General features: G+C 59.1%; 2 protein-coding genes across 2 annotated transcripts in view; one reads left to right on the top strand and one right to left on the bottom strand.

The window, feature by feature from the left end:
• P2RX3 (purinergic receptor P2X 3) overlaps positions 1 to 13,398 on the bottom strand; it is a 34,103-nt gene extending 20,705 nt beyond the window's left edge. The window contains exons 1-8 of the mRNA XM_086338726.1: positions 13,279 to 13,398; positions 5,229 to 5,364; positions 4,206 to 4,277; positions 3,982 to 4,045; positions 2,895 to 2,988; positions 2,588 to 2,665; positions 1,684 to 1,825; positions 724 to 860 (exon numbers count right to left, since the gene is read on the bottom strand). Of these exons, the coding sequence (XP_086194852.1) occupies positions 724 to 860; positions 1,684 to 1,825; positions 2,588 to 2,665; positions 2,895 to 2,988; positions 3,982 to 4,045; positions 4,206 to 4,277; positions 5,229 to 5,364; positions 13,279 to 13,397 (842 nt within the window). The 5' untranslated portion in view covers position 13,398. The remainder of the gene's footprint in view (positions 1 to 723; positions 861 to 1,683; positions 1,826 to 2,587; positions 2,666 to 2,894; positions 2,989 to 3,981; positions 4,046 to 4,205; positions 4,278 to 5,228; positions 5,365 to 13,278) is intronic.
• Positions 13,399 to 15,296: 1,898 nt separating this feature from the next.
• On the top strand, positions 15,297 to 25,335 carry SSRP1 (structure specific recognition protein 1). Its single transcript, XM_086338725.1, has 17 exons — positions 15,297 to 15,437; positions 15,775 to 15,897; positions 16,327 to 16,512; positions 17,448 to 17,553; positions 17,830 to 18,020; positions 18,107 to 18,337; positions 18,461 to 18,564; positions 18,660 to 18,788; positions 18,993 to 19,214; positions 20,150 to 20,222; positions 20,614 to 20,752; positions 20,861 to 20,906; positions 22,736 to 22,865; positions 23,290 to 23,460; positions 23,622 to 23,710; positions 24,405 to 24,591; positions 24,841 to 25,335. Exons 2-17 carry the CDS (start codon positions 15,844 to 15,846, stop codon positions 24,910 to 24,912), a joined length of 2,130 nt encoding a protein of 709 aa, XP_086194851.1. The 5' UTR covers positions 15,297 to 15,437; positions 15,775 to 15,843; the 3' UTR covers positions 24,913 to 25,335.
• Positions 25,336 to 25,925: the final 590 nt, after the last annotated feature.

The raw sequence follows: 25,925 nt of genomic DNA, 5'->3' as shown, positions 1-25,925 counted from the left end.
CCAGAGAGCTGAAGTCTTCCACACATTGTCTGATCAGCTCCTCAAGATAATAAGGTTCATAGATAAGGAAATTGGGATGGAAGGTCACGGGCTTTTCAAGGGCTTTCAGCTGGTTCCCAATAGTTCGCCCAGAGTTCTCTTTTCTCCCTTTCTTCAAAATGGGGAGAGGGATCCCTTATGTTTCAAAGCCATTGGGAATGTAAATGAGATGGTATTTAAAGACTGAGTTCTTGTTTGGAAAGTCACTGAAGAGCTAACAGGAACAGTATAATCATTACTTGTCACTCAGATGAAATCTCTTGGTTACGGACAGAGATACAAAATTTCCACCTTTTGAGAAGAGGATACCAGCTATCACCATTGCTTGGTGAAGCAAGAAACCTCAGAAAATTCTGGTGCAGTAGACAAATGGGACGACCACAGCTTCCGAGCCGGAGGAGCTCAGAATGGGTTCAGAATCACGGAACGTTTCAGGAGGCCCTGATCTTGGGGCCTAACCGCCAGCTGGCAGTGTGACCCCTCCGCAGGGTCCCTGCTCGTGGCGGTGAGCTCGGAGGACGGCACAGGGTCTCCGAGGGGCTGACGGCTGGAAAGTCCTCCCTGATTTTGAGCTGAACCCCGAGGGGGTAACGTGGTGCCTTCTCTTCCTGGGGTGCACTGCGGCCTGACGTGTCAGGGTGCCCGCCTCCTTCTCGCAACGTCCCGGGGACGGGGCGGGGTTACCTGAAGTTGTAGCCCGGGGAGACACTGCTCTTCTCGGAAACGCCGTCCAGCCGGGTAAAGGAGTATCTGGGGACGCACTCGTCCCAGGCCTTGTCCAGGTCGCACGCCCAGCCGATCTTAATGCCCAGGACGCCGCCCTGGAAGGACAGGGGGCGGACTGAGCCCTCCGGTGCAGTGGGGTGGGTCCCAGCGGGGTGGGGTGGGGCAAGGGGCGGACTGAGCCCTCCGGTGCAGTGGGGTGGGTCCCAGCGGGGTGGGGGGGGGGGGCAAGGGGCGGACTGTGCCCTCCGGTGCAGTGGGGTGGGTCCCAGCGGGGTGGGGGGGGGGGTGACAAACGGATGGGGGATTTCCTGCCATTCTCCAAGTGGAGGGCAGAGGTCGGGAGAAAGAAGAGGGCTTTGTCACGCGTTGCTTAGTAAAGAAGGGCTGTAGCTGAGGGTCACAGCCCCTGAGCCTCTCTGATTCCTGCTTTCAGTGTCTTTTTTCTCCCCGTGGCGCTGGCTCTTGTCGAGCCCTGCCCTTTAGCTGCGGCATGTGGTCCTAGCTGCCCCACAGCAGGTGGGATCTGAGTTCCCGGAGCAGGGATTGACCTGCTGTCCCGGCATTCCGAGGCGGCCTCTGAACCGCCGGACCACCAGGGACGTCCCTGGGTTTTTTCTTTTGGTTATCTTTAGTCCCTTAGTTCCCATGCAGAGAAGTGACCACTGATCCATCTTCCTGTGGTGTGGGTGCTCCTGGGAGATCGGAGGCCTCTGCCTGCACGTGGAGCATGAAGCCAGGGGCAGGGGAGGGGGGCTGGGGGTGGGCAGGAGCTAGGGAGGCAGGAGCATGGTGGGCACAGGTCTGGGGTGCCCCCACCCAGGGTGCGGCCACCCGGCAGCTCCTCCCCAGCCCCCAGGACTCCCTCCACCGGCCAAAGGGCCCCCTGGGCCCCCAAGGCAAGAGCGGCTGGCTCCTCACCGTTTGGGCCAGCTTGGCAAAATCCTGCCCCGCGAACTTGACCACGTCGCCCACCCGCAGGATAGGGCAGAAGGGGGCTCTGTCGGGGTGGAAGCGGCAGGTCTTCACGTCGGCGGCTGTCAGGTCAGGGAGGAGGTTCCCCCTGGGGAGTGGAGGGGGGTTGAAGTGTGGGTTTCCTTCCAGCGTCAGCCCTCTGGATGCTCGCCGCCCCCCTCACCTCCGCCCTGGCGCCTTCCCGATGGCCCACACCGCCGCCCTCCTACATGAGGGTGGGTGGCCTTATCCTTGGCTCCTCTGCTGTGCTCTGCACGTGGACACCCACCCAGGAGGGGCTGAACTGGGGCACCACTGGAGAGGGGCTGCCCCAAGGGAAAAGGGACACCCCACCCACACGTGGGCTTGAGGTGGGGAGGAAAGGACCCCGCCTTCTTCGGAGGCATCCTCCGTTCCAGGCCCAGAGTCCGCTGTCCCTGCCCCCAGCCCCCCTGCCCAGCAAAGCCCCCGTGTGGGTCCTCAGCCCCAGTGCAGGAGGCTGGTGGAGAAACTGGTCCCAGAGTCCACCCTGGGGAGGTCTCCCCCTGGGGAGCGGGGAAGAAGGGGTGTCCCCTTCCCGGGGGTGGGGAGGTGGCTGCAATGCTTTTTGGCTTCAGGAAGGAACTAGGACTCAATCCTTTGGCCCCCTGATGTGAAGCGCTGACTCCTGATTCTGGGAAAGATTGAGGGCAGGAGGAGAAGGGGATGACAGAGGATGAGATGGCTGGATAGCATCACCGACTCAGTGGACATGAGTTTGGGTGAACTCTGGGAGTTGGTGATGGACAGGGAGGCCTGGCGTGCAGCAGTCCAAGGGGTCGCAGAGTCCGACACGACTGAGCGACTGAACCGAACGGGACTGAGGACTCACTTCTCGAAGTTGAAGAGGGGGAAACGGATGCTGTTCTTGATGAAAATAGTGAAGTTCTCGGCTTCCATCATGACAGGCCTGCGGGCGGGGCGAGAGCAGGAGCCCTGAGCTGGGGAGGAAGGAGGCGGAACCAGGAGGAGGGACCACCTACCTCCCTGGGAGCACCTCCTGACGGCCACATAGCCGTGGTATCTCGAGGTCTGAGGGAGAGCGGGGCTGGGGGAGACTCTGTCAAGGGCCCCTTCCCTGCCCCAGGGGAAGACGGGTCCGGGGGGCCCAGAGGCGCGGGTTGTGCCCGGATCCTTACGTCTCCACTGTGTCCACCTCTGCCGGGCACCAGCCCTGGATCTCGCAGGTCCGGAGCTCAGAGCTGTAGTTGACGCAGCGGCCGGTGAGGATCCCTGTGAGAGTGGAGCCGCGATCGCTGGGTGCATGCCCAGCCCTTCACCCCTTCCCCTCTCCCCGTCGGGGACGCCCCCCAACACACACAGGGATCCCGCAGGTGGAGGGAAAGGGCAGGCTGGGCCAGGGAGGTGGACTGGGGGCCCCGTGCTCCTCAGAGCTCCTCCTGCCTCGCCTCCCCAGCCCTGGACCGGGCGGAACGGAGGGGACGACCTATCCCTCCCGAGTTCCGGCCCCTTCACGGTGGAGACCCCTTCACGGCGGAGACCCCTTCACGTGGAGACCCCTTCACCCGGAGACCCCTTCACCGCAGAGACCCCTTCACGTGGAGACCCCTTCGCTGCAGGCTCTTTCCTGCCTCCGAGCCTTGGCTGCTTCTGCTCCTCTTGCCTAGAATGCCCTTCTCGAAGCCGCCTGCCAAATCCTGCCTGTTCTTCAGGGCCCATCTCAAATGTCCCTGCCTCTAGGAAGCCACTTGGGGTACCCACCAGGAACCAGGGCCTCCCCTGGTGGCTCAGCGGTAAAGCATCTGCCTGTGATGCAGGAGCCACAGGAAACCTGGGTTCCATCCCTGGGATGGGAAGATCCCCTGGAAGAGGGCACGGCGGCCCACCCCAGTGTTCTTGCCTAGAGAATCCCAAGGACAGAGGAGCATGGTGGGCTACAGTTTGTGGGGTCGCAGAGCTGGACACGACTGAAGCAACTTAGCACGCACACGCCAGGAGCCAATCTCTCTACCCCCAGCCCCCGCGTCCCACTGTGCGTCCATGACGGCCCTGCCCACCTTGGGCGCACCTGTGTGCACCCCATCGCTGGACTGGGAGCTCTGGGGGCAGCCCCCGCTGGGCTGGCACATGGTGGGCTTCCGTCAGAGTGGGCAGCAGCCCCCGAGACCCCTGATTCCCACCCTCTCCCCTGGCGGGGACATGCTGCCCTCCGGGTCCCGCTGACTCCATGGGGTTGGGAGCGGATGGGTAGGGGGCCGCACTCACCTCCCCCCGGGAAGCGCTCTGGTCCGCACTGGCTGTCCGACACACAGCGGAACTTCTCCTCGCTCTGTGGGGAGACAGGTGTGGGGAGGATCCATTACCCCAGGGGGCAGTGCGGGGGGCGCTGGAGGGTGGAGGGGTCCCACGCAGCTCCAGGGGCTGGACCCTGGGCCTCTGCTTGCATCCTCAACCCCACGCCTCCCTCAACCACACTGCCCTGCCCTCACCTCTGGGCAGAAGCCTTGCATCTGGTTTTCCGTGACGATCATCTTGGTGATGATGACAAAGACAGAGGTGCCCTTGGGAGGAGGAGGAGGGAGAGGGAAGATGCAACAGTGCCAGTTTGAGAGGTGAGTACGGCTGTTACCCCCACTGTACAGATGGGGAGACTGAGGCTGTTATCCCCACTGTACAGATGAGAACTCTGAGGCTGTTACCCCCATTGTACAGATGAGAACTCCGAGGCTGTTATCCCCACTGTACAGATGGGGAGACTGAGGCTGTTATCCCCACTGTACAGATGAGAACTCCAAGGCTGTTACCCCCACTGTACAGATGAGAACTCCGAGGCTGTTATCCCCACTGTACAGATGGGGAAACTGAGGCTGTTACCCCCACTGTACAGATGGGGAGACTGAGGCTGTTATCCCCACTGTAGAGATGGGGAGACTGAGGCTGTTATCCCCACTGTAGAGATGGGGAGACTGAGGCTGTTATCCCCACTGTACAGATGGGGAGACTGAGGCTGTTATCCCCACTGTACAGATGGGGAGACTGAGGCTGTTATCCCCACTGTAGAGATGGGGAGACTGAGGCTGTTATCCCCACTGTACAGATGGGGAGACTGAGGCTGTTATCCCCACTGTACAGATGGGGAGACTGAGGCTTGGACCCGGAGATCTGGCCAAGGTCACGGGGCTAAAGGCAAAGGTGGGGTCCACGCCAAGCTCTTTCCAGACATCCTCCCGACCCTTCTTGCTCCCCCCAGGGTGCTGTCCTTGATTTCAGGACAGGTTGTTGCAGAGCTAGGGAGAAACCCGGCTCCCTGATGCCCAGTGCTGCCTAGCAAAGTCGGAAGGCAGGCCCAAGCCCCCAGCACCTCCCAGCTGCTGGGAAGGGGTCCCCCAGATCCCTGATGCCACCGCGTCTGGTCTGGGAATCCCACTGGCACTCCTCGCCTTGGCCCCTCCTCGCCAACCTCCCCAGCATGGGGGCGCCCACAGGGTCCTGGGCTGGGCAGAGGGACGCACCTGGGGTGGGGTCACGTAGTCAGACACGTCCATGACTCGGTTGGCATAGCGTCCGAAGCCCTTGACCTTGGTCACCACCGAGGACTCGATGGCCGTGTCCCGCACCTGGTATGCCTTCTCGTGCAGGAAAACCCACCTGGTGGGGGGCGCGGGGGCGGAGAGCAACAGAGGAGGGGCGAGGCCCTCAGACGGAGGCCGGGAAAGGCCGCTTCCTGTCCGCCTCCAGAGGGCATGGGGCGCCTGGGCTGCAGGCCTGCGCCAGCCCAGGGTTGGCTTAGAGTCACGTTCTCCCCCTTTCTGCACTTCCCCCTACTGCTACTGCTGTCACTTCAGTCGTGTCCGACTCTGTGCGACCCCAGGGACGGCAGCCCACCAGGCTCCCCCGTCCCTGGGATTCTCCAGGCAAGAGCACTGGAGTGGGTTGCCATTTCCTTCTCCAAAGCATGAAAGTGAAATGTGAAAGGGAAGCCGTGCAGTCGTGTCCGACTCTTTGCGACTAAAGAGCCCTTTTAGACTTCTTTTCTCCCCCTCAGGGAACCCCTCCTTGAAATTTTAATACTACAGATGCCATTTGTACACTGTGTGTTGTTTTCTGCCTTTTACATAAAAAGAGTGAGCTGTTTGGACTTCCCTCGTGGTCCAGTGGTTAAGCGTCGGCCTGCCAGTGCCGGGGACGCGGGTTCAATCCCCGGTCCGGGAAGATCCCACGGGCCCTGGGGCGGCTGAGCCGAGCACCACAACTACTGCAGCCTGGGTGGTCTGGGGCCTGTCGCTGCACAGGAAGACCCAGCGACGAGAAGTCCTTGCAGCTCTAGAGGGGCCCCTGCTCTCCGTAACTAGAGGAAGCCCGTGTGCAGCAGCAAAGACCAAGCGCGGACAAACAGTAATCAATTTTTTTTAAAAAGCATTTTTAAAAGAGTAATTTTTTTTTTTTTAAGTTTTCCAAGAACCAGTTTTCAGCTGTGCTGTCTTTCTCTCTCTGGCGGCTTCCGGAGAGAGGACGCAGAGGGTCATGGGCCTCTGACCCCGGTGCCTCCCAGGCTTTGCTAACGGCTATATCTTAAGAGCTGGCACACGTCAGGGATTCAGCGGACAAGCCAACGCAGGCCCTGGGCGCTGGATGAGAAGGACCGGGCAGGACGGCAGGGACCTGCCAGCTCGCGCCTGGCCCGTGACGGGGGTGGCTGGGGAGGGAGGCGGGGCCGCTTATTTCTTGGGTTGTGCTGCCACCCAGTGGACATTTACCGGTACGGTCGAGATGGAGTAAGAAACTACGGTCCTTGTCCCCCAGACCTGAGCCAAAGAGTAAGTTTAATAGAGAAGTGAGAAAACGCAGACACGAAGGGGAAATACTCAAAGGAGACCAAGTAATAATTTAGCAAAGCCCAGGAGCTTCAGTTCCTGCGCAGGGGCTAGAGAAAACCCTCTGAGCCCTAATCTTCGAGCTGTCTTGTGGATATGGAAACCCCCCACCAGGTGGAAGAATTTGATTAGGTGGTGAGCAGACTATAGCCGTGACATGAGCTGCAAAAATTCTGAGAACTGGCCTCAAAAAAAAAAAAAAAAAAAAATCAAAACAAACCAACCCTGGAACTGAAGATGAACTGAAAGCAATCGAGATGCTGCCGGTCAGACCACTGATGACCAATCTCAAGACGACGGTCAGAGCTGACAGCGCTGTTTCTGCCTGCAGCTTTGCCCGCTTCAGGCGATAAAAGCTGAAGCTCCCTGATTGTCGGGGTGGGGGTGGTGGTGTGGGGCGTCTGCCTTTGGAGAGCATCTGGCATCCCCCCAAAAGCAAACTTTCCCTTCCACTGACCTGGCCTCTTTACCAGCTTCGGAGAGGCAAGCAGCTGAGGCTGCTGTCAGTCACGCGGCTCCCCCCCGCCCCCCACCACCGCAGCGTCAGGGCAGACAGGGACCACGTGGGTCGGGGAGGATGCCCTGGGCTTCTTCCCTTCCTGCCTCCCTCACGGGCCTCCCAGCCTTCTCCAGCAGCAAGGAGGGGCTGCCCCTGGTCCCTTGCTTTCCCCTGGGTTTCGGGGAGTCAATGCCCTGCCCTCGGGCCTCAGGCCACTCTCAGCCTCAAGGCCACTCGTGAAAGTTACATCTGCTCCTGATGGCATGCGAGGAGGCGTCTTCACTGTTCCCGCTGTGCAGATGATAGAACTTCCTTCAACATGTTTGCAAAACGCTGCGTGTGCCCCGCTCTGGAGACACAGTGTGACCCCTCAGGGAATCTAGGGGCGCACGTGGGGAATATAGTGTTGGGGTCGCCTCTGATGCTCACCAGGGCGATGGCTGGCGGGGGAGCCCTGTGAGATGAAGACGGGCAGGAGGAATGGAAGCCGTGGAGCAGAGAAGACAAGGCTGGGCAGGGGAGGCTGAGGGCTGGGAGGCGGCTGCAGCCCGAGCCAAGGGGCTTAGAAGCAGGGGCTGGGACTGCAAGCTTGGGAGCTTTCTAACCTCTGGGGTCCCCTGATGTTGGGAGACACAGAGGGGAGCAGCTCATGGGTCGTGCTGGGGTTGTAGTCACTCGTGGGGCCCTGCCTATGGGACTGAACTTTACAAGCGGCTCCTCGTTCAGTTTTCAGTGAGAGGGTTTGCAGTCATCCCCTAGTGGGGCTTCCCTATGGCCCCTGAATTCTTTTTAAAAAATGCTATTAATTATTTGGCTGCATAGGGTCTCAGTTGGGTTTCCCAGGTGGCTCAGGGGGTAAAGAATCCGCCTGCAATGCAGGAGACGTAGGTTCGATCCCTGGGTTGGGAAGATCCCCTGGAAGAGGGCATGGCAACCGACTCCAGTATTCTTGTCTGGAGAATCCCGTGGGCAGAGGAGCCTGGTGGGCTACAGTCCCTAGGGTCGCAGAGAATCGGACACGACCGAAGCGACTGAGCACGCACACACGCAGGGCCCCAGTTGCAGCACACGGGGTTCTAGCTACGGTGTTCCACCGTAGCTGCCTCAAGACACCTGGGATATTAGTTCCCTGACCAGGGATCGAACCAGTGAACCACGGTCCTCTGCATTCGAAGGCAGGCTCTTAACCACTGGACCACCGGGGACGTCGCCGGCGCCCGAGTTCTGAACGCTGTCTTGAGTGGGAGGGAAAGGGTGGTGCCCACCAGCGCTGGCTGAGGGCGCCTCACCTACCTTGCTCTTCCTGCCTTGTTCCGGGCAGCGCCCTGAGTAACGAGCCATTAAGAGTTCTCTCTGTGCTTCCGAACCGCTCCCTGGAACACCATGCCTCTGTGGAAGTCTGCAGCGGGGTGAGCTTTACTTCCCTCGCCCTGCCTTCTGTGTTTTGCAATGGGAGGGGTATCATCGAGGTCTCAGGAGAGAAGGCGGCTCATGGAGACGTCCCACCTGCCATCTCGTATCCCAGCAGAAGGGAAGGGAATGATTATGGAAAACAGGGACGTCATCCAGAAGAGCGGGGACATCGTCCAGAAGAGCTTTATCAGCGGGCTGCGGCCCTTGGAGCCAAGGTAGGGAGGGAGGTCCGACAGGGCACCTCTGCGCCTGTGGTGCCCTCACCCGGGTTGGGGCCACGGGGGCCACACACCCCCTGGACCTCCGTGTGCCTGGACGTGGAACGGACACGCCTCTGTGTGTCCAGCAGTGAGATGACCGGCCTCTCCTGTCCTTAAAGTCTGGGAACCTTTGGGTGAGAAGCGGAGTTCAGATGGTCACCATCACTGCAGGATCAGCACAGCATGCTGAGGAGGCAAGAATCCTTACTCACCACCCAAGGGGACTGCTGTGGTATCATCCTCACGTTACACACAGAGGAGCCCAGGCCAGGGGTGGGGCACCGACTCGCTGAGCTGCGCGCATGCTCTGACCCTGGATCACCCCTGCGGAGTCCCCGGCAGGGTCCCGCCCCCCCGGGGCCCTGGTCCTTGTCCTGCTGGCCTCGCCCCATCAGCCGGGAGAGTGGCCCTCGGCTCAGGGACGTCTCAGGAGGAAGAGCCCAGGGCCCAAGGGACAACTGTCCGGCCTCTCTCCTTCTCCTCCTCCTGCCTCACGGCTCCTTTCTATGCCCAGGCAGGGTGCCCCCTCCGAGTTGAACAAGCGGAAGCATTCCAGTGCCCCCTCGGGGCATGCAGGCAGCTGGAGAAGGGGGGGTGTTCATTTCCGGAACAGAGGGGCCGAGTCTGTCTCCAGAGGCCAGGGCTGAGGAGACGGGATGGCACTGAGCCTCCAGTTCTTGGCACTGACTCTGCTGCTCTGACTTCTTCCCTCGCGTTCCTGGTTCATTATTTATAGAGCGGGAGGCGGGCGGCAGCTCCCTGGCAGGTGGGATGTGCAGGTTGGAAGTCCGGGCAGTGTCCTGTCCTGTCCACCTCCCGGGAGTCATGGAGGAGATCGGGAGGGTATGAGGGTGTGTGTGTGTGTGTGCGCGCGCGTGCCCGCAGGCATCAGATGAGTCTCTCAGGAAGGTGTGAGCTGGGCCTAGGGAAAGGGGGGCACGCCGGGAGCCTGAGAAATGGCAACAGTCACCAGCTTCCCGAGTCACCCAGCCCAGGCACTGCCATGTGTCACCTCCTCCCTCCAGAAACCTCAGAGGTGGCATCGTCCTGATACGGGGGCTGAGATGTGGAGACGGAAACTGACCTGTCTGAACCCCACTCCTGTTGGGGTCAGAGCCAGGCTTCTGACCAGGTCTCCCCATCTGGGGAGATGGGCGCGGGGCAGGCAGAAAGCAAGCCATGGGATCCCACGCCCCTCTCTGTAAACTGGATCAATTCCCCCCTCTGACCCCACGCGCCCTTTTAACGGCTTTACATGATGGACGTCTTTGGAAGCTTTGACCTGAGGCTGAACGTCATGAACCAAAGTGAGAGGCCGTGCAGATGGGGGTCTTGGTGTGGGAGAGCCAGTGCAGGGCTGCGATGGGCTGGGGGCGCCTGCAACCCCAGCAGGCCCTTCCCGGGGCGGAAGGGGCACCCCAGAGGCGGGAGGCCCTCACCCCTGCTTTCCAGGCTGTGGGCTTCCTGCACGAAGGCCCCGGGAACCAACCCCAGGCCGGGCACTGGCTGGTGCGTCTGGGCACTCAAGCCTCAGGGATTGTCTCCTTCCTTCTTAGGTGCCCGCGGGATCCAGAAAAGGGGTCGGCTTTTAGGAAGTCCTCCCCCCCCCCACCACCGCAGAGGAGACTGCGCATTACGAGCTGGGCCCAGAAAAGGCCCGAGAAAGGCCCAGTAGTCCTCACTGAGACACCTCCGTGCACCTGGGGCGGGTCAGGAAGCCAGGGATGGAGGGGCGGGAGCCACAGGCAAGCAGCTGAGGCTCAGGCCAATACGTGTGTGCGTGCATGTGTGTGTGTGTGCGCGGGTGTGTGTGGAGTCGATCAGGTGATCAGGCGGCGCGTTGCTGTACGTACACAAGAGGAGTAATTGACTCCTGTCACTCACGCCCTAGGTAAAGCTGTGCATCTGGTCTACCTGGCAGGGCTAATATGGAAGCGATTCAAGTCAAGCATTAACCTCAAAGCACTAAAAATCCTTTCAAATCCTCCTGAGTTGGAGCCACGGTCACCTTTCTTTGCCTGACTGCCTGGCCTCTTAACGGTTTCTCCTGTGTCCACTTCTGCCCACGCCAATCCCTGGGGTGTCAGCCAGGGCTTCCCACCTCTCCCCCTACACACACACACACACACACACACAGGTTGAAACGCACCAGGAGCTTCCATCACTGTCCATCACCCCTCTGCAGCAGTGAAGGATCGGAGGTCCAGCCTCCGCCTGTGGCTGCAGCCCCGTCCTCCACCATCCTCTCCTTGGCTCCCTCTGCTCCAGCCACCAAGACCCCTTCTCGTCCCACATTCACCAGGCTCTTCCACCTGGCAGAGCCGGCCTTCTCTGTCTTGAACCTCCTTCCTCCCCTTCTCGCATCTGGTGGCTCTGACTCATCCTTCAGCTCTTGGCTTCAAAGTCTCATCTCCAGAAAGCCTTCCCTTACTTCCCCAGCTGGGTCAAAGGCAAACCTCTCGGTACCCGCGACCCTTGGGGCACTGGGTGCCCCTTCTTCAACCCCGAGCCACAGCTGCCATTTTACATCTGCTCGTGGAGACGGTCTGATTAGCATCCATCTCTGGCCGGGTCAGCTCCATGGGGGTGAGGACCCGTCCCGCTTGGGCCCACTGTTCCCGTCTCCGTGTCAGGAGAACACGCTCGATACACTCCTGCTACCCTCCTGACCACAGACGGGCGTCCGGGCTCAGGTGCACAGAGATGCGGCTGAGACCAGGGGCTGGGCTGAAGAGAGCGCTGATGGAACTGCCAGGCGCTGCTCCGTGGGGAGCTGTCAGACTGGGAGACGGATGGGGCTGGATGTCAAGACGCCAAAGTGCCTCTCCTACCCGCCCAGCAGGCCGGCCTGCAGCACTGAGAATGGGGCGCTGGACTGGATCAGGGAGGGGGAGAGACAAGGGCGGTGGGGGGCGTGGGCGATGGAGCCCGCTGGGTCTCTCCTCCATCAGCCTCCGGCCTGGAGCCCACGGAGCCAGGCCAGGCTGGAAGGTGCTGAAGTAGCTCTGTGCTCACCTGGACCAACAGACCATTCAGCGGCAACGAACCACAGCCGTGCACACACAGGCGAACGTGGAGCCTTAAGAACCAACTTTGAGCCAGGCACTGGAGATGCCGACGGAGAGCACGTGCAAACATCCTATCTCGTGAAACCCCCGTGTGGGAACAGAACTTCATTTAAAGCCATTTAATCTCATCCCAAAGCTTGAATCCCTCCTCTCATGTCTCCGCGAGGAGACTGCATGTGCAGCCTCGTCTACACACCGCATGAATGAAACCCACTGGTTCTCAGCACGCGTGTGGAGCTGTTAAAAATTTTCTTCATCCACGGCCACCCGTCTTTCCACGCGCTACTCCAGCCTGGCGGGCCAGCAGGTCCCCTCCAGCAGCCCCAGCCCGCACGCACACGGGTCTCCTTTGACCTCCCGGCACAAACTCCTGATGGTCATCGGCGGCTTTCTGTCTCCCACACACAGACCCGTTGTCTCAAGGAACAGCACGAGGCTAGAGACCCACATGACAGGGAAAAAGAAACAGACCTCCGAGGTTTCTGTCCCGCTTTCCTAATTTGAACGACCATGAGAAGGACAGAACCTGTGTTTCCCTCCGGCCATTGTCTGTTTCATGAACCTTTGTGTGTACTTTGTGTGTACACATGTATACGTGTGTGTACGTGTGTACATTGTGCATCTGCAAGAGTGGGGGGCCAAGAGCGGGTGTTTGGACCTCCCTGGCTCTTAAGCAACTCCCAGGATGGATTCTGGGGCATGAATTCAGGCAGACGTAGGGCACTGATGCTCTCTGACAAAGGGGAGTATTTCTGGTCCTTGAGGGGGGCGGTCCCCTATGTCATGCTCAGGAAAGCCTCCTTTCTCTGCAGTATATCTTCCCTGGAGGGGTGTTTGCACTCGTTTCTGCCTGCCGCCAGTCCCCCCACAGGGGCAGGGTCCCCAACTCTAACGCCCTCCCTCCCTGTCCTGCGCTCAGAGAACGAGGGCTCCCCTTCCGCATTCTCGCAGCATCTTGCCCAGCCCGCCCCTTCTCTGTGTCCTCTCTGCCATCCACCTGGTCAACCTGTCGCGGATTCCCTTGTCTCATTGCCTTCCCCTCCCTTCCCCTGGCTCCCTCATCTTTCTGAGACCCCTGAAGAGTTGATTGAAGGCAATGGGAAGATGTGTGTGTGTGTGTGTGGGGGGTCTGTTCTCTGGCTGGGGCTGGGGCTGGGGAGAGGAGAGAGGGAAGGGGAGATGGTGGAAGGGCAAGAGCTTCCCTCCTCGGGGTGATGGCCACGGTCCAACTCGGGAGGGTTTAGTGGGAAAAGAACTCCCCGATGACGGCAGTGGAGGACAGCGCCTGGGACAGGTCCCCACAGATGAGGCTGCTGCCCCCCAAAAGGGGAGACACTTAGGCAGCTGGGCAGCAACACTGAAGGGAGGCGGGGGAGGATGGGACCCGGGAGTGGCCCTCGGGGTCACTAGGACCTCAGGTTTCTAGGTCCTGGGGGCCAGAGACTCACCCCACGAAGTAGGAGATGATGAGAAGCTGAACCGCTCGGTTGATGATCCCAATGGTCCAGCTCTTCACGACCACCGACTTGGTGGTCTCGTAGGTGAAGAAATCTGAGATGCAGTTCATGCTGAGAGAATGACCCCTCAGGAGAGACCCGATGGTGGACTCAGGAGGGAGGGGTCATCCGGATGGAGGCTGGGAGGGGGGGCGGCTTAGAGGGGGCTTGAGGAGCCTGTTCCTTTAAGTCAGGCAACCCTAGCTCAGGGCTCAGCTTCTCTCTGCTCTCAACCCTGTGGGCTGCCAAGAGTCCAAGGCCAGGGTGGGGGACCCCCTTTTTGTTGGTCTCCACCCCACTCCCCTATGATGTCACGGCAGGGGTGGGGTCTCCAATCCCAGGCTCCTGATTGCCTGGGATGCAGCTGGCTGGGGCCCTCTGGGACTTATGCTTTATCTGCACTCTGTCTACCGCTTCGGTTCTGTTCTCTTGTGCTGCGTCTCCATCCCAGCTCACCAGCTGCTCCACGCTCTCCTGAAAGCCCCTTGCAATACCCCACCCCACCCACCTAGCAGCCTGCTTGGGCTGAGTTTATTCCTGTCTTCCTATAGCGCTCAGTTCTACAGACACCCCGCTCTTTTCAAGAGCTGCCATCAACAGCGTGGGTTGGGGGAGGGGTGGTCTCCTGAACCTTTCTCCTGGTCTCAGGGGAGAGGGTAACTAAAGAGTCACTTAGTTTCTATTTCCTATTCATCCTGGCAGTGGCTGAAGTTCTACTTCCAGCATTGCATTATAACACTGGGTGTTTTTTTTTGGGGGGGGGGTTGTTTTACTGTCAATGTATTTATCTGAATCATCTGTTTGATTACATGCTCCTGGAAGCTTGGAGCTGTTTCCATCTTGCTTGCTAGTTTCCTCAAATCCTACCACTGTGTCGGAGCTCAATGCGTATTTATTGAATTTAGTTGAATTTATGTTGCTAGAGAGTGTGGGAACAGCCATCACCCAGAGGGTAAAGCCATGAGTTTTGGGAACAACGGTGCGTTTACTTTGTCTCTTGTCCCAGGATCAAAGCTACTGGTGTAACCACAGGTCAGACTGTCAGAGAAATGTTCAAGTTTCAACATTCTGCCCTAATGTCTCCATGCACGACACATATCGTCAGTCATTCTGAAATAGAGTCACGGTGAGGATGACAGAGGAGAGCTCGACCGTGGTAGGTAGATCTGTCTTCAGCTCTGTCGCCAACTGAGACCCCAGGGCTCCTCCCCTAAGGGCCTCAGCTTTCCCCATCTGCAAAAAGAGGTTGGAGCATAGAAACCCAGACATCTCTCCCAAGTCCGGCCGCCTCTGATTTTGCAAGATGCACCCCAGGACTCTAGAAGGTGGGGGTGTGGGGGTGGCTGGCTTCCGCAGTCCCAGGGTGATAGGCTTTCAAAGCAGTTGTGGCTCCGTGATGAACCTGACACCAGCGCTTGAACTTGGCATGGCCGCTGGCCAGCCCCTTCCAGGCAATTCACAACTTGTAGGGGCTGCTGGAAGTTTCGGGGGTGCAGCGAGCTCATTTGCAAAAGGACCCAGTCCTCTCTGGACAGGGGAGTGTGGTGCAGTCACAGCGACATCAACGCCTGCATTCTCCTGGAAGCCAGTAGGAGGGGGCACTTCTCTGCACAACTCTTCCAATCTTTTCCTTCTGGGGTCAGACTCCTTTCGGCTTTACGGAAACCACTATTGTACAGGAGATACACGCCCTCATTGCAAGGGCCACGCGCTTCGGGGCCCAGTCTGATAAAAAAAACACTACGCAAATTCTCTTCTAAAAAGCCTAGGCATCTTTAGCGTTTAAGGGGCTCCCGATTTCCGGGCCCGAGGGTCGGGGGCAGCGCGGGCGGGCGGGCGGAGCCGGGGTCAGCGGTCGCGCGGGCGGGCGGGGCCGGGTACGCCCCGCGGGTCCTCCGGCGCTGCCGGCGCTCTAGCCGGGCGCCTCGCGGGCGGCGCCCCTCTAGCCGGCCGCCGTCTCTGTGGCCAGCGCTTCCGGTGGCGGGACGCGGGGCCGCGCACGCGGGAAGAGCCTGCTCAGCGCCCCTGCCCGGCCCCCGCCCGCGCCGTCCCCCCGCCCCGGCGCGCTTACGGCCTGGGCGCCGGCGGCCGCGAGGCTCCGGCCCGAGGAGGTGGGTGGTCGCCGGCCGCGTGCAGGGCGCGGCCCCGGCTCCCCCGCGGGGTGCGCGCGGTGGGCCGGCCCGCGTTGGAGGCGGCCGGCTGCGGGCTAGTCCATTTTGGGGGGCGGGGGGACCTGCGGGTCTGGGGGCGCTGGGAGGCCTGGGGGGACGCCCTGCGCGCTGAGTCGGCCGGGCCCGGGGGGCTGCGCTGCTCGGTGCCGCGGCACCCCAGGACTGGGCCCGGGCCCCCGGGCGGAGGAGATAGGACGCATGCCCGGTGCAGCGGGCCCATCCGGGGGCACCGTGAGCGGCTCTCCTTCCTATCCACCTCTCTCCCTCTCGAATCCAGATCCCCAGCGCGCCCTCCGTCTGCGCGCCCACCCAGGAGTTTCGGGGGTACCAACAGGGCTAGGTCAGCATGGCAGAAACCCTGGAGTTCAACGACGTGTATCAGGAGGTGAAGGGCTCCATGGTGAGAAGGGCCCCGCGGAGGGAGGGGAGCGGACCTGCAGGGCCACTGATCATGCCCGTGCTCTGCATGGGCATGCTGGTTTGGAAAAGGAGTCAGAGTACCCGTGTGTGCTTAGGGTTCCCGGCCACTGAGAAGCGGTGCCCAGGGAAAGGACCAGAATTAGGTCCGCTTGAAGGGCCTCACAGCTGCTATACCGAGTCCTGGAGCCTGGAAAGTGAGACCCTGCAAGGGTTGTGGATGCTTGAGCCAGGATTAGAGCCCAAGGGTCCTAGCGAGCTTGTCTCCCTTTACCGGCCCTCAGGGCTCCTCACGGCTGCTGCTGCTCCAGTCTGTGGATGTCAGGCGGGCCCAGACGGGGCGCCAGGTGGGACTGACCCTGGTCTGCTGCGCTGCGGCGTCCCCACACATTTGGGCCTGTTTCCCCCACAGAATGATGGTCGGCTGAGGCTGAGCCGCCAGGGCATCATCTTTAAGAACAGTAAGACGGGCAAGGTGGACAACATCCAGGCCGGGGAGCTGACCGAAGGCATCTGGCGCCGGGTGGCTCTGGGCCACGGGCTTAAACTGCTCACGAAGAACGGCCATGTCTATAAGTATGACGGCTTCCGGGAATCGGTGAGACACGCTGTTGCCATCGCCCCCTCTTGACTGCCATCACCCCCTCTTGACTATGTATCTCCTTTAGTTTTAATCCTCTAGACAGACAGTTACCCCTTCTTCTGGTAACTGTGCGATCGCTGGTTTGGGCTCCTTACAGTAGGACCAGTGAAGCTGTTAAGCAATCAAGGTTCAGTTTTGAGTCAGTCTCAGGAGTTTCTGGAGAAGGCAATGGCAACCCACTCCAGTATTCTTGCCTGGAAAATCCCATGGACGGAGGAGCCTGGTAGGCTGCAGTCCATGGGGTGCTAAGAGTCGGACACGACTGAGCGACTTCACTTTCACTTTCATGCATTGGGGGAGGAAATGGCAGCCCACTCCAGTGTTCTTACCTGGAGAATCCCAGGGATGGCAGGGCCTGGTGGGCTGCCGTCTATGGGTCACACAGAGTCGGACATGACTGAAGCGACTTAGCAGTAGCAGGAGTTTCTTTGTGCCCTGACTCCAGAAGTTTTTCTACTGTTTTGATTTTGTTTTTTTTTTTGGTGTCTTCTGCTTGTTGTCTTTATCCAGGTTCTGGGTCTTAACCTGATGCTTTAGTTTGGGTTTTGTTTTTCCATTGTGACCTGCGTGCATTCAAGACTTTACTTCATTTTCGTTTCCATTTTCGCTAAAGCCATACCTGTACAAACTCAGAAAAAAACATTGCGAGACCCCTGACTGGGAATGTCAGCCCCTTATTGATTCCTCCCCCAAGCTGAGAAATAACCCAGAAATAACTTCTTCCCACAGTCTTTTAAACAGTTTTATAGCTGTGACTCTTAAGTCAGCAAGGATTTCTGATACAAGGTATACTGGGACAGCTTCTCAGAAACAGATAATCCCAGAACATTCAAGTTTGTGTTCAGGCCATCAGGAGTTTACTGGCCTGGTTCTCTTTCCTTTCCCTACAGGAGTTTGAGAAACTCTCTGATTTCTTCAAAACTCACTATCGCCTGGAGCTAATGGAGAAGGACTTGTGTGTGAAGGGCTGGAACTGGGGAACCGTGAAGTTTGGTGGTGAGTCCTGCGGGAGATTGAGGTTTCGGGGGAGGAGGAAAGATGAAAGATTTCCCCCTTTAACTTGTCTTGCTCTCTCTCTGCTACTGCCTCTGATCTCTTGTCCGTTTGTAAACGATCGTGTGTTTATCGAGGACCAACGGTGTATTAGGGGGTCTGGGATAAACAGACAGCCCCTCGGCCCTCTCCGTAGGGAGCCTACAGTCGGGTGGGAGCGCAGTTTATGCTGAGCCAGGGGAAGGGCCTGTGGATGGATCGTCCGCCTTTTCCCCACAGGGCAGCTGCTTTCCTTCGACATTGGCGACCAGCCGGTCTTCGAGATCCCTCTCAGCAATGTGTCCCAGTGCACCACGGGCAAGAATGAGGTGACGCTGGAATTCCACCAGAACGATGATGCAGAGGTCTCCCTCATGGAGGTGCGCTTCTACGTGCCGCCCACCCAGGAGGACGGCGTGGACCCCGTCGAGGTGAGGCTTTCTTCGGTGCTGAGCGGGCCCTGGATAGCCCCGCGGCTGGGTCCCAGCGGCTCGATGACCCGCGTGTGCTTCGTCAGGCCTTTGCCCAGAACGTGCTGTCGAAGGCGGACGTGATCCAGGCCACCGGAGACGCCATCTGCATCTTCCGGGAGCTGCAGTGTCTGACGCCCCGAGGCCGCTACGACATCCGCATCTACCCCACCTTCCTGCACCTGCACGGGAAGACCTTCGACTACAAGATCCCCTACACCACGGTGCTGCGGCTCTTCCTGCTGCCCCACAAGGACCAGCGCCAGATGTTCTTTGTGGTAAGCTGCAGCCCCAGGGCTGCCAGGTCTCTGGGAGGAAGGCGTCGCCCGTGTCTGTCTAGTTCACCCACTGGTCCTCCAAGCCCTGGCTGGCGCTGAACCCCGTCGGTCCTTCCCCCACAGATCAGCCTGGACCCCCCCATCAAGCAGGGTCAGACTCGCTACCACTTCCTCATCCTGCTCTTCTCCAAGGACGAGGACATCTCCCTGACGCTCAACATGAACGAGTGAGTGAGGCTGTCCCCGGCCTGGGCAGGGGGCGGGTGCGTGGGTGGGCGGGCGGAAGGCTGCAGTGCCCCCGCCTGCTTCTTGCTGTCCTCAGGGAGGAGGTGGAGAAGCGCTTTGAGGGGCGGCTCACCAAGAACATGTCAGGATCCCTCTACGAGATGGTCAGCCGGGTCATGAAAGCGCTGGTGAACCGCAAGATCACGGTCCCGGGCAATTTCCAAGGGTGAGCACGCCGGCCTGGGCTGCTGCCTGCTGTGGGGGGCGGGGGGTGCACTCCCAGGTGACCCCCTGCTGGGAACACCGCCCCCGCGGGGCCCTGGGTGGGCGGTCGCTGGAGGGGGCAGCCCCTTGAGGCTTACACATTGGGGGGCCTGGGGCATGCTGTGCGCCTGCTGCCCAGGTGGCACTGACCGTGCCCCCCCCCCAGGCACTCGGGGGCCCAGTGCATCACCTGCTCCTACAAGGCCAGCTCAGGGCTGCTGTACCCCCTGGAGCGGGGCTTCATCTACGTCCACAAGCCGCCCGTGCACATCCGCTTCGACGAGATCTCCTTTGTCAACTTCGCCCGCGGGACCACCACCACGCGTTCCTTTGACTTTGAAATTGAGACCAAGCAGGGCACCCAGTATACCTTCAGCAGCATTGAGAGGTGAGTGCCTCTGCCCAGCCCTCCCGGGCACCCTGGCCCTGACCCAGCCTCCTCCACTGGGCGGCCCAGCCTCTCCAGGCCGGTGACTCTTCTCTGAGCAGAGTTTCTCTTCTGCTGCCTGGAATTTGGTCCTCTCCCTTGGGGTGCTTAGTCTTTGGCAGCCGCTGCATTGCTTGCTTTCTGTACTTAAAAAAATCCGAGTGCCGTACGTGTTTGGTACTAGTCCTCCTCCTCTTCCCGCACGATGGAAATGCTGTCTCCTTCTTTGCTTGAATGATCTCTGTGCCTGAGAACACAGCAGCTGTTCATTGAATGCTGGCTGGGGGCTACATGTTTCACAGACACGTTCACAGTCAGCCTTCATAACAGCCTGAGAAGGCTGGGTTGCTGCTGCTGCTAAGTCACTTCAGTCGTGTCCGATTTTGTGCGACCCCATAGACGGCAGCCCACTAGGCTCCCCCGTCCCTGGGATTCTCCAGGCAAGAACACTGGAGTGGGGTGCCATTTCCTTCCCCAGTGCATGAAAGTGAAGTCGCTCAGTCGTGTCCGACTCCTAACGACCCCATGGACTGCAGCCCACCAGGCTCCTTCGCCCATGGGATTCTCCAGGCAAGAGTACTGGAGTGGGGTGCCATTGCCTTCTCCAGAAGGCTGGGTTACAGACTAGCAAAACGCCCAGCCTGCCTCCCCGCTGCTTGTGCATGTTGGTGGACAGGCACACACTCCTTCCTGCCTTTTATTCCTCTGAAATCTTAAGATCCTGTAAGTTTTCTTCAAGACCAGCACCTGACTCTTCTCTGCCTGCTGTCCGCCAGGGGTCTCTGAGATCCCGGGCGTGATCAAGCTGTCGTGCGGCCCCTGGGGGGTGTCAGGACAGCCCGCAGCCCACCCCGCGTCGGACCTGCTCATTGGGTAACGGGCCCCTCTCCTCTCAGGGAGGAGTATGGCAAGCTGTTCGACTTCGTCAACGCTAAGAAGCTCAACATCAAAAACCGAGGGCTGAAAGAGGTACCTGGGCATGCTCGGGAGGAACCTCGCCTGCTCTCTCTGTCGGGGAAGGGGCTGGGGTTGGCGCGGCTTCTTTTTCACTCTTTCTTCTCTTCTCGCCCTTGTAGAAAAAAGAGGTGCGTGAGACCCTCCCCCTCCGGGTACAGGTTTCCTGGCATGACCTTAGAGCAGGCTCCGCAGCCCCCCAGGGGCCCCCCGGGGGCCGGGCGCGGGAGGGGCTTGGACTAACCGGGTCGCCAGGGAGTCGGGCAGACGCTCTGCGCTGAGCTGTGTGTGGACACGCGGTCCTGGGGCTCCAGGCGTGGTTGCTCCCAGCTGCTCACAGGCATGGGGACGGCTTCCGCGGGCACGGGGCGGGGGGCTGGCCCTGAGCCCCATGCCCGCCCTGCAGGGCATGAACCCCAGCTACGATGAATACGCCGACTCGGACGAAGACCAGCACGACGCCTACCTGGAACGGATGAAGGAGGAGGGCAAGATCCGCGAGGAGAACGCCAACGACAGCAGCGATGACTCGGGAGAGGAGACCGGTGGGCTGGGCAGCCTGTCGGGGAGCGGGGCGGGGTCTTCCGGGGGACGGGGTCCCCGGGGGACGGGGGTCCTGGGGACGGAGCTCACGGGCCTGTGCTCTTTTTCAGATGAGTCCTTCAACCCGGGTGAAGAGGAGGAGGATGTGGCAGAGGAGTGAGTCGTGGGTCTACCCCGCGGGGTGAGGGTGGCCCTTAAGCTTCAGGAACCGGAATACCTCTGGGTGTTCCCAAGTCCCGGAGTTACCTACTGACCGAGAGTAGAAAAGTGACCGCTACTGAAGTGATACAGGGACACGTTTTAAAGTTGTCAAGATGCTTTGTAAGTGCGAAGCACCTCCTGAAACCAGAAAAGGACAATGGAGAGAACGGGGGTAGGGGCAGAGCTTGCCCGCTTCCCAGCTGCGGTCCTCGGGTCAGGCGGTGCATCTCTGTCTTCCCCTATGAGATGGTAGTGTCTATCACGACTTTTTAAAAAAAAATTAGTTTTGGCTGGGCTGGGTGTTCGTTGCTGGGTGCAGGCTTTCTCTGGTTGCGGGGAGCAGGGGCTGCTCTCCGCTCTCAGGGTGCGGGCTTTTCACTGCAGTGGCCTGTCTTGTTTTGGAGCACAGGCTCTAGGGTGCAAGGGCCTTCAGGAATTGTGACTCATGGGGCTTAGCTGCTCTGCAGCGTGTTGGAATCTTCCCAGAGCAGGGATCAAACCTGTGTCCCACTGGGAAGTTCTCTATGGAGACTTCTTGATTGCCAGTTTCAGAAATGTGACTCAAACTGACTTTCGCATAAGAGTGAGTTTTATTAGGTCATGTAACCAGAGAGTCTGGTGATAGGATTGGGCTCAGGCACCTGAATCCAGAGGCTTCCCTGGTGGCTCAGACAGTGAAGAATGCACCTGCAATGCGGGAGATACGGGCTCCATCCCTGGGTGGGGACGATTTCCTGGAGAAGGGGATGGCAACCCACTCCAGTATCCTTGCCTGGAAAAATCCCATGGACAGAGGAGCCACAACTTAGCGACTAAACCACCACCACCACCACGACTGAATCCAGGTGCTCAAAAGTTGAGCGGAATATTAATTGTTCCTTCTGATTTCCTTATTTTTAGATAGGTGCATGCATTGCTAAATGACCCTGAGCAGCATGGGGCAGGCTCAGTCCTACAGTTTAACTCTCAGAAGCGCTGCTTTTTTCAGAGTAGTGGTGAATAGTGTGGTTGCCTCCCCTTCCCGAGTCTGAGTTCTGAGATGTGCTCTGATGGGTCAGAATTAAGCCATGGACCCCCCCGCCGCCCCACACCCTGCTTAGAGCCTGTGGTTGGGGTGTGCTCCCCCTGAATGGGGCTGGGTGGTTCTCTTGTTCCAAAAGAATTAACAAAGGTTGGGCAGCAAAAAGAAAAGGAAAATCTGCTGGAGTCCACTAGTTCTACTTGCTACATACTTGGGAAGGTCAGTGAGCAAATGCTTGTGAAAATGCCTTGGAAATGGCTCCTCACCGTGATGCAGGTGTAAGGGGGCTCCACCTTCTGAGGAGCTGAGCACATGTGATGGAGGGGACTGCTTAGGGGTACTGGGTTGGACTGAAGGTGGTCCCCCCACTTTTTACATGGTAGCTGATTATCTCTTCAACAGAGAAAACTGCAGGGTTAAAACAGTTAGCTCAGAGGAAGCGGTGAAGTGGACCTGGGGCATTTTCTGGGCAAGATGAGACCGTGGCTTCGTCTCCAGGGGCGTGGGGTCTGGGTTAGGCCGTGACCCAAGAAAGCCGCAGAGGCCCCCCTGCGTCATTTGCGTCTTGCTGATGGATTTGACGAGGAAGCCGCTTCCACGGCTGGGTGGGGACCGGGTGGTCGAAGGCACGTCAGCGAGAGGAGGACGCGCGCCGCAGCCCTGCTCTGTCTCTGCTCCCTGGGCGGGGATCTTCGGGCTCATCCTCCTGTCCTAAGCTGGTGGGGGGCTCTCCTCTCTCTCTGAGCCCTGCTGTCCTCGACAGGTTTGACAGCAATGCCTCCGCCAGCTCCTCCAGTAATGAGGGCGATAGCGACCGGGAAGAGAAGAAACGGAAGCAACTTAAAAAGGCCAAGATGGCCAAGGACCGCAAGAGCCGCAAGAAGCCCCTGGAGGTGCAGACTCTGCTGGGTGGTGGGGGTGGCCGTCCTCTTTCAGTCTCTCTGCAGCTCCCCCCACTCCGGTAAGGCCTGCCGACTGGTGCTGCTTGGTCGAGTTTTGTAACCACCGGCGCTGGCCTTGAGGAGGAGCCTGGAGAATTTTCAGTCTGGCCCTTGAGACAGTTAGCTTCTGGGAGATCCAAATTGGGAGCAGGCTTCTGTCCTGGAGCCCAAGGAGAGGGTTCCGCGTGAGCTTAGGCTGGGGTGCAGAGCGGCGGAGGTCATGGTCTCCATCCCTGGGGGGCTCTCCGTCTAGCCTGATGCTGCGCAGTCTTTTCTCCATTGTGTCCCTCTAAGAAGGAGCTCCAGGTCATCTCTTGGGGAGAATGTGGAGCTTTGTGGGCAGTAGGTGGCTGACGGCCTCTGGGTTCCTACACAGGTGAAGAAGGGCAAGGACCCCAACGCCCCCAAGAGGCCCATGTCTGCCTACATGCTGTGGCTGAATGCCAGCCGGGAGAAGATCAAGTCAGACCATCCGGGCATCAGCGTCACGGACCTCTCCAAGAAGGCGGGTGAGATCTGGAAGGGAATGTCCAAGGAGAAGAAGGAGGTGAGAAGCCGCGGACAGGCAGCGTCGGGACCCTGGGATCTGATGGAGGCGGGTGGGCCCAGGGCTATGGTTCTGTGCTGGTTTTGCCTGCATCGGGGCAGGGGTCTAATATATATATATATTTTCCTGATTTTTTCATTCCCTGTGTGTGCGTGACTCAGGAGTGGGATCGCAAGGCTGAGGATGCCAGGAGGGAATATGAAAAAGCCATGAAGGAATACGAAGGCGGCCGTGGAGAGTCTTCCAAGAGGTGAGAGTTGGGAACAAAATGACCCAGGAGCTGCTTTTCTGGCAGATATTTTTGCAGTTCCAGGTTGAGAATTGGAGTGTTAACAGACACGCTTCTGACTGCAGTAGGGCAGTGCTGCTCAGATCGGGGTAGGCAGTTGCCCAGGTACGGGGAATGGGCTAGAGGATTTCTGAAAGTAACTTGGATAAATATGGCTCATTTTCCTAAGAGCCATATTTTCCTTCAATTTTATTTCAAGGGGTGGGGGAGATTAAAAATAATTACTATTACGGAGCGTAAGTCACATGAATTTTAAAGGTAAAGTAACAGATGTTAGGAAGATCCCTTAGAGAAGGAAAGGGCAGCGCGCTCCAGTATTCTTGCCTGGAAAGTGCCATGGACAGAGGAGCCTGGCGGGCTAGTCAGCGGTCTCTCAAAAGAGTGGGACACGACTTAGTGACTCACCAACAACAGACGTTGAGCAAGTTTTGCATATGGGGCTGCTTCAGGCTGTAGCCCCTGATCCTTCCTGTGATTCAGTTATGATGAGCTCCTCTGGGGCACTCAGGGCTGACACGCCTGGCTGTGTACGTTTAGCGTGAGCTGGGCAATGTGGCTGGGATTGGGAAAGGCCCTGTGAAAGCCAGGAGAGGTTCGGCCCTGATGATGTGGGGAACCTGAGGGCCCAGCACCCCCTTCCCTCTTGCTCACCTAGGGACAAGTCCAAGAAGAAGAAGAAAGTCAAAGTGAAGATGGAGAAGAAATCCACACCCTCCCGGGGCTCATCATCGAAGTCTTCATCAAGGCAGCTGAGCGAGAGCTTCAAGAGCAAAGAGTTTGTGTCCAGTGACGAGAGCTCTTCCGGAGAAAACAAGGGCAAAAAGAAGAGAAGGCGGAGTGAGGTGTGGCGGGGCTTGGGGGGCTGCGGGGCATGGAAGGGTGGGGGCCGCTGGGCTGGTGGCGGGACAGACAGACGCTCCTGGACGGAGGGGTAATGAAGGGGAGCGGGTGGGTGGAATCTGTGCTTCGAAGGCTAACACTGGGGTGCAGGGAGCGGGTAGCCAAGTGGGGGTCCTTCTCTGAAAAGTGGCTGGGGGGGAGGGTGGCCTGGACTCTGTACCTCTCCCCTGTAAGAGACCTTTGGCTTTCAGGACTCCGAAGAAGAGGAACTAGCCAGTACTCCCCCTAGCTCAGAAGACTCAGCATCAGGATCTGATGAATAGAGAAGAAGATTTTGTCTCCTGGGGCTTGCCCCGTCCCAGCCCCAGTCTCCCCACCCGTGTTTTGGTACCTGTTTTCTCCTATGAAATGCAGTCCTTGGGTTCTGTGCCATCTGAACAAGCTTTCCCGCTAGTCTGCACTTCCCTGGGGCCGCAGGGGAGGCGTCTCACCCTGCGGCTTCAGAAGATGGCTGTTTATAATCCGGGGAGACATCTGGTGGGGGCCAGGGCAGGGCTGGATCCCACCGCGCGCCCTGCCTTCCCGCCCTTTGGGGTATAGCTGCTGCTTGTCCTGTACAAGTTGCCGCAGGCAGGGGTCCTGTGAGGGCAGGTCTGTAGCTCCTAACTGGGGCCTATTTCTACTTTTATTTTGTATTTCCGGTCTGTGAAAAATGAACATTTAATAAAGGGAACTGACTTTGGAAATCACGTCCTTAGGCCTCCTCTCTCACCCCGCTGTATGGCTCTCACTCTTCTTGGTGTTTACTGCACTCATCTGACCCTTCAGCTGGGAAACGAGTCTCCAGGTACAGCCTGTTCTGTTCCCGGCTGGACAAGCATTGGTTTTCAGTCTCTTCTGGTGGGATGGGCCACCTGAGAGTCTAGAAATGACAGCTGATCTGATTAGGCAGTCTCTCTCACAGCGGCACTCCATTAGCAAAGCTGAGAGGGCAGCTCCGGCTCCAGCCTTAATCACCTGCGAGTCCAGGGTCTTGGAAGTCTTTCGATAATGGAATCAGGATTGACCAATCTTCCCCGCAAATGGGGGGAGGAATGGAAACTTGAGCCCGCAGAATTGGGGGGGAAGAGTGCTGTGTGTTGGGGTGGGGGTGGGGGTGTAGCCTGATAGGGGTTCGGGAAAGGGGTGGAGTATGTGTGAAGCCTTTCTTGTGGAGAAAAGGGGTATGCGGCATTGTTAGGCGGGGAGGAATTTATGTTGGGCGGGGCAGGCATGCCTGCTAAGCCGCTGCAGTCGAGTCCGACCCTCTGCGACCCTGTGTGGACTGCAGCCCGCC

The sequence above is a fragment of the Bos grunniens genome, chromosome 15 (genome assembly GCF_055505025.1).
Source record: "Bos grunniens cultivar Pamir isolate PY7600 chromosome 15, Bosgru_T2T1.0, whole genome shotgun sequence".
Classification (NCBI taxonomy): domain Eukaryota; kingdom Metazoa; phylum Chordata; class Mammalia; order Artiodactyla; family Bovidae; genus Bos; species Bos grunniens.
Note: the sequence above shows the minus strand (reverse complement) of the source record. Positions and strands in the feature narration are given on the sequence as shown.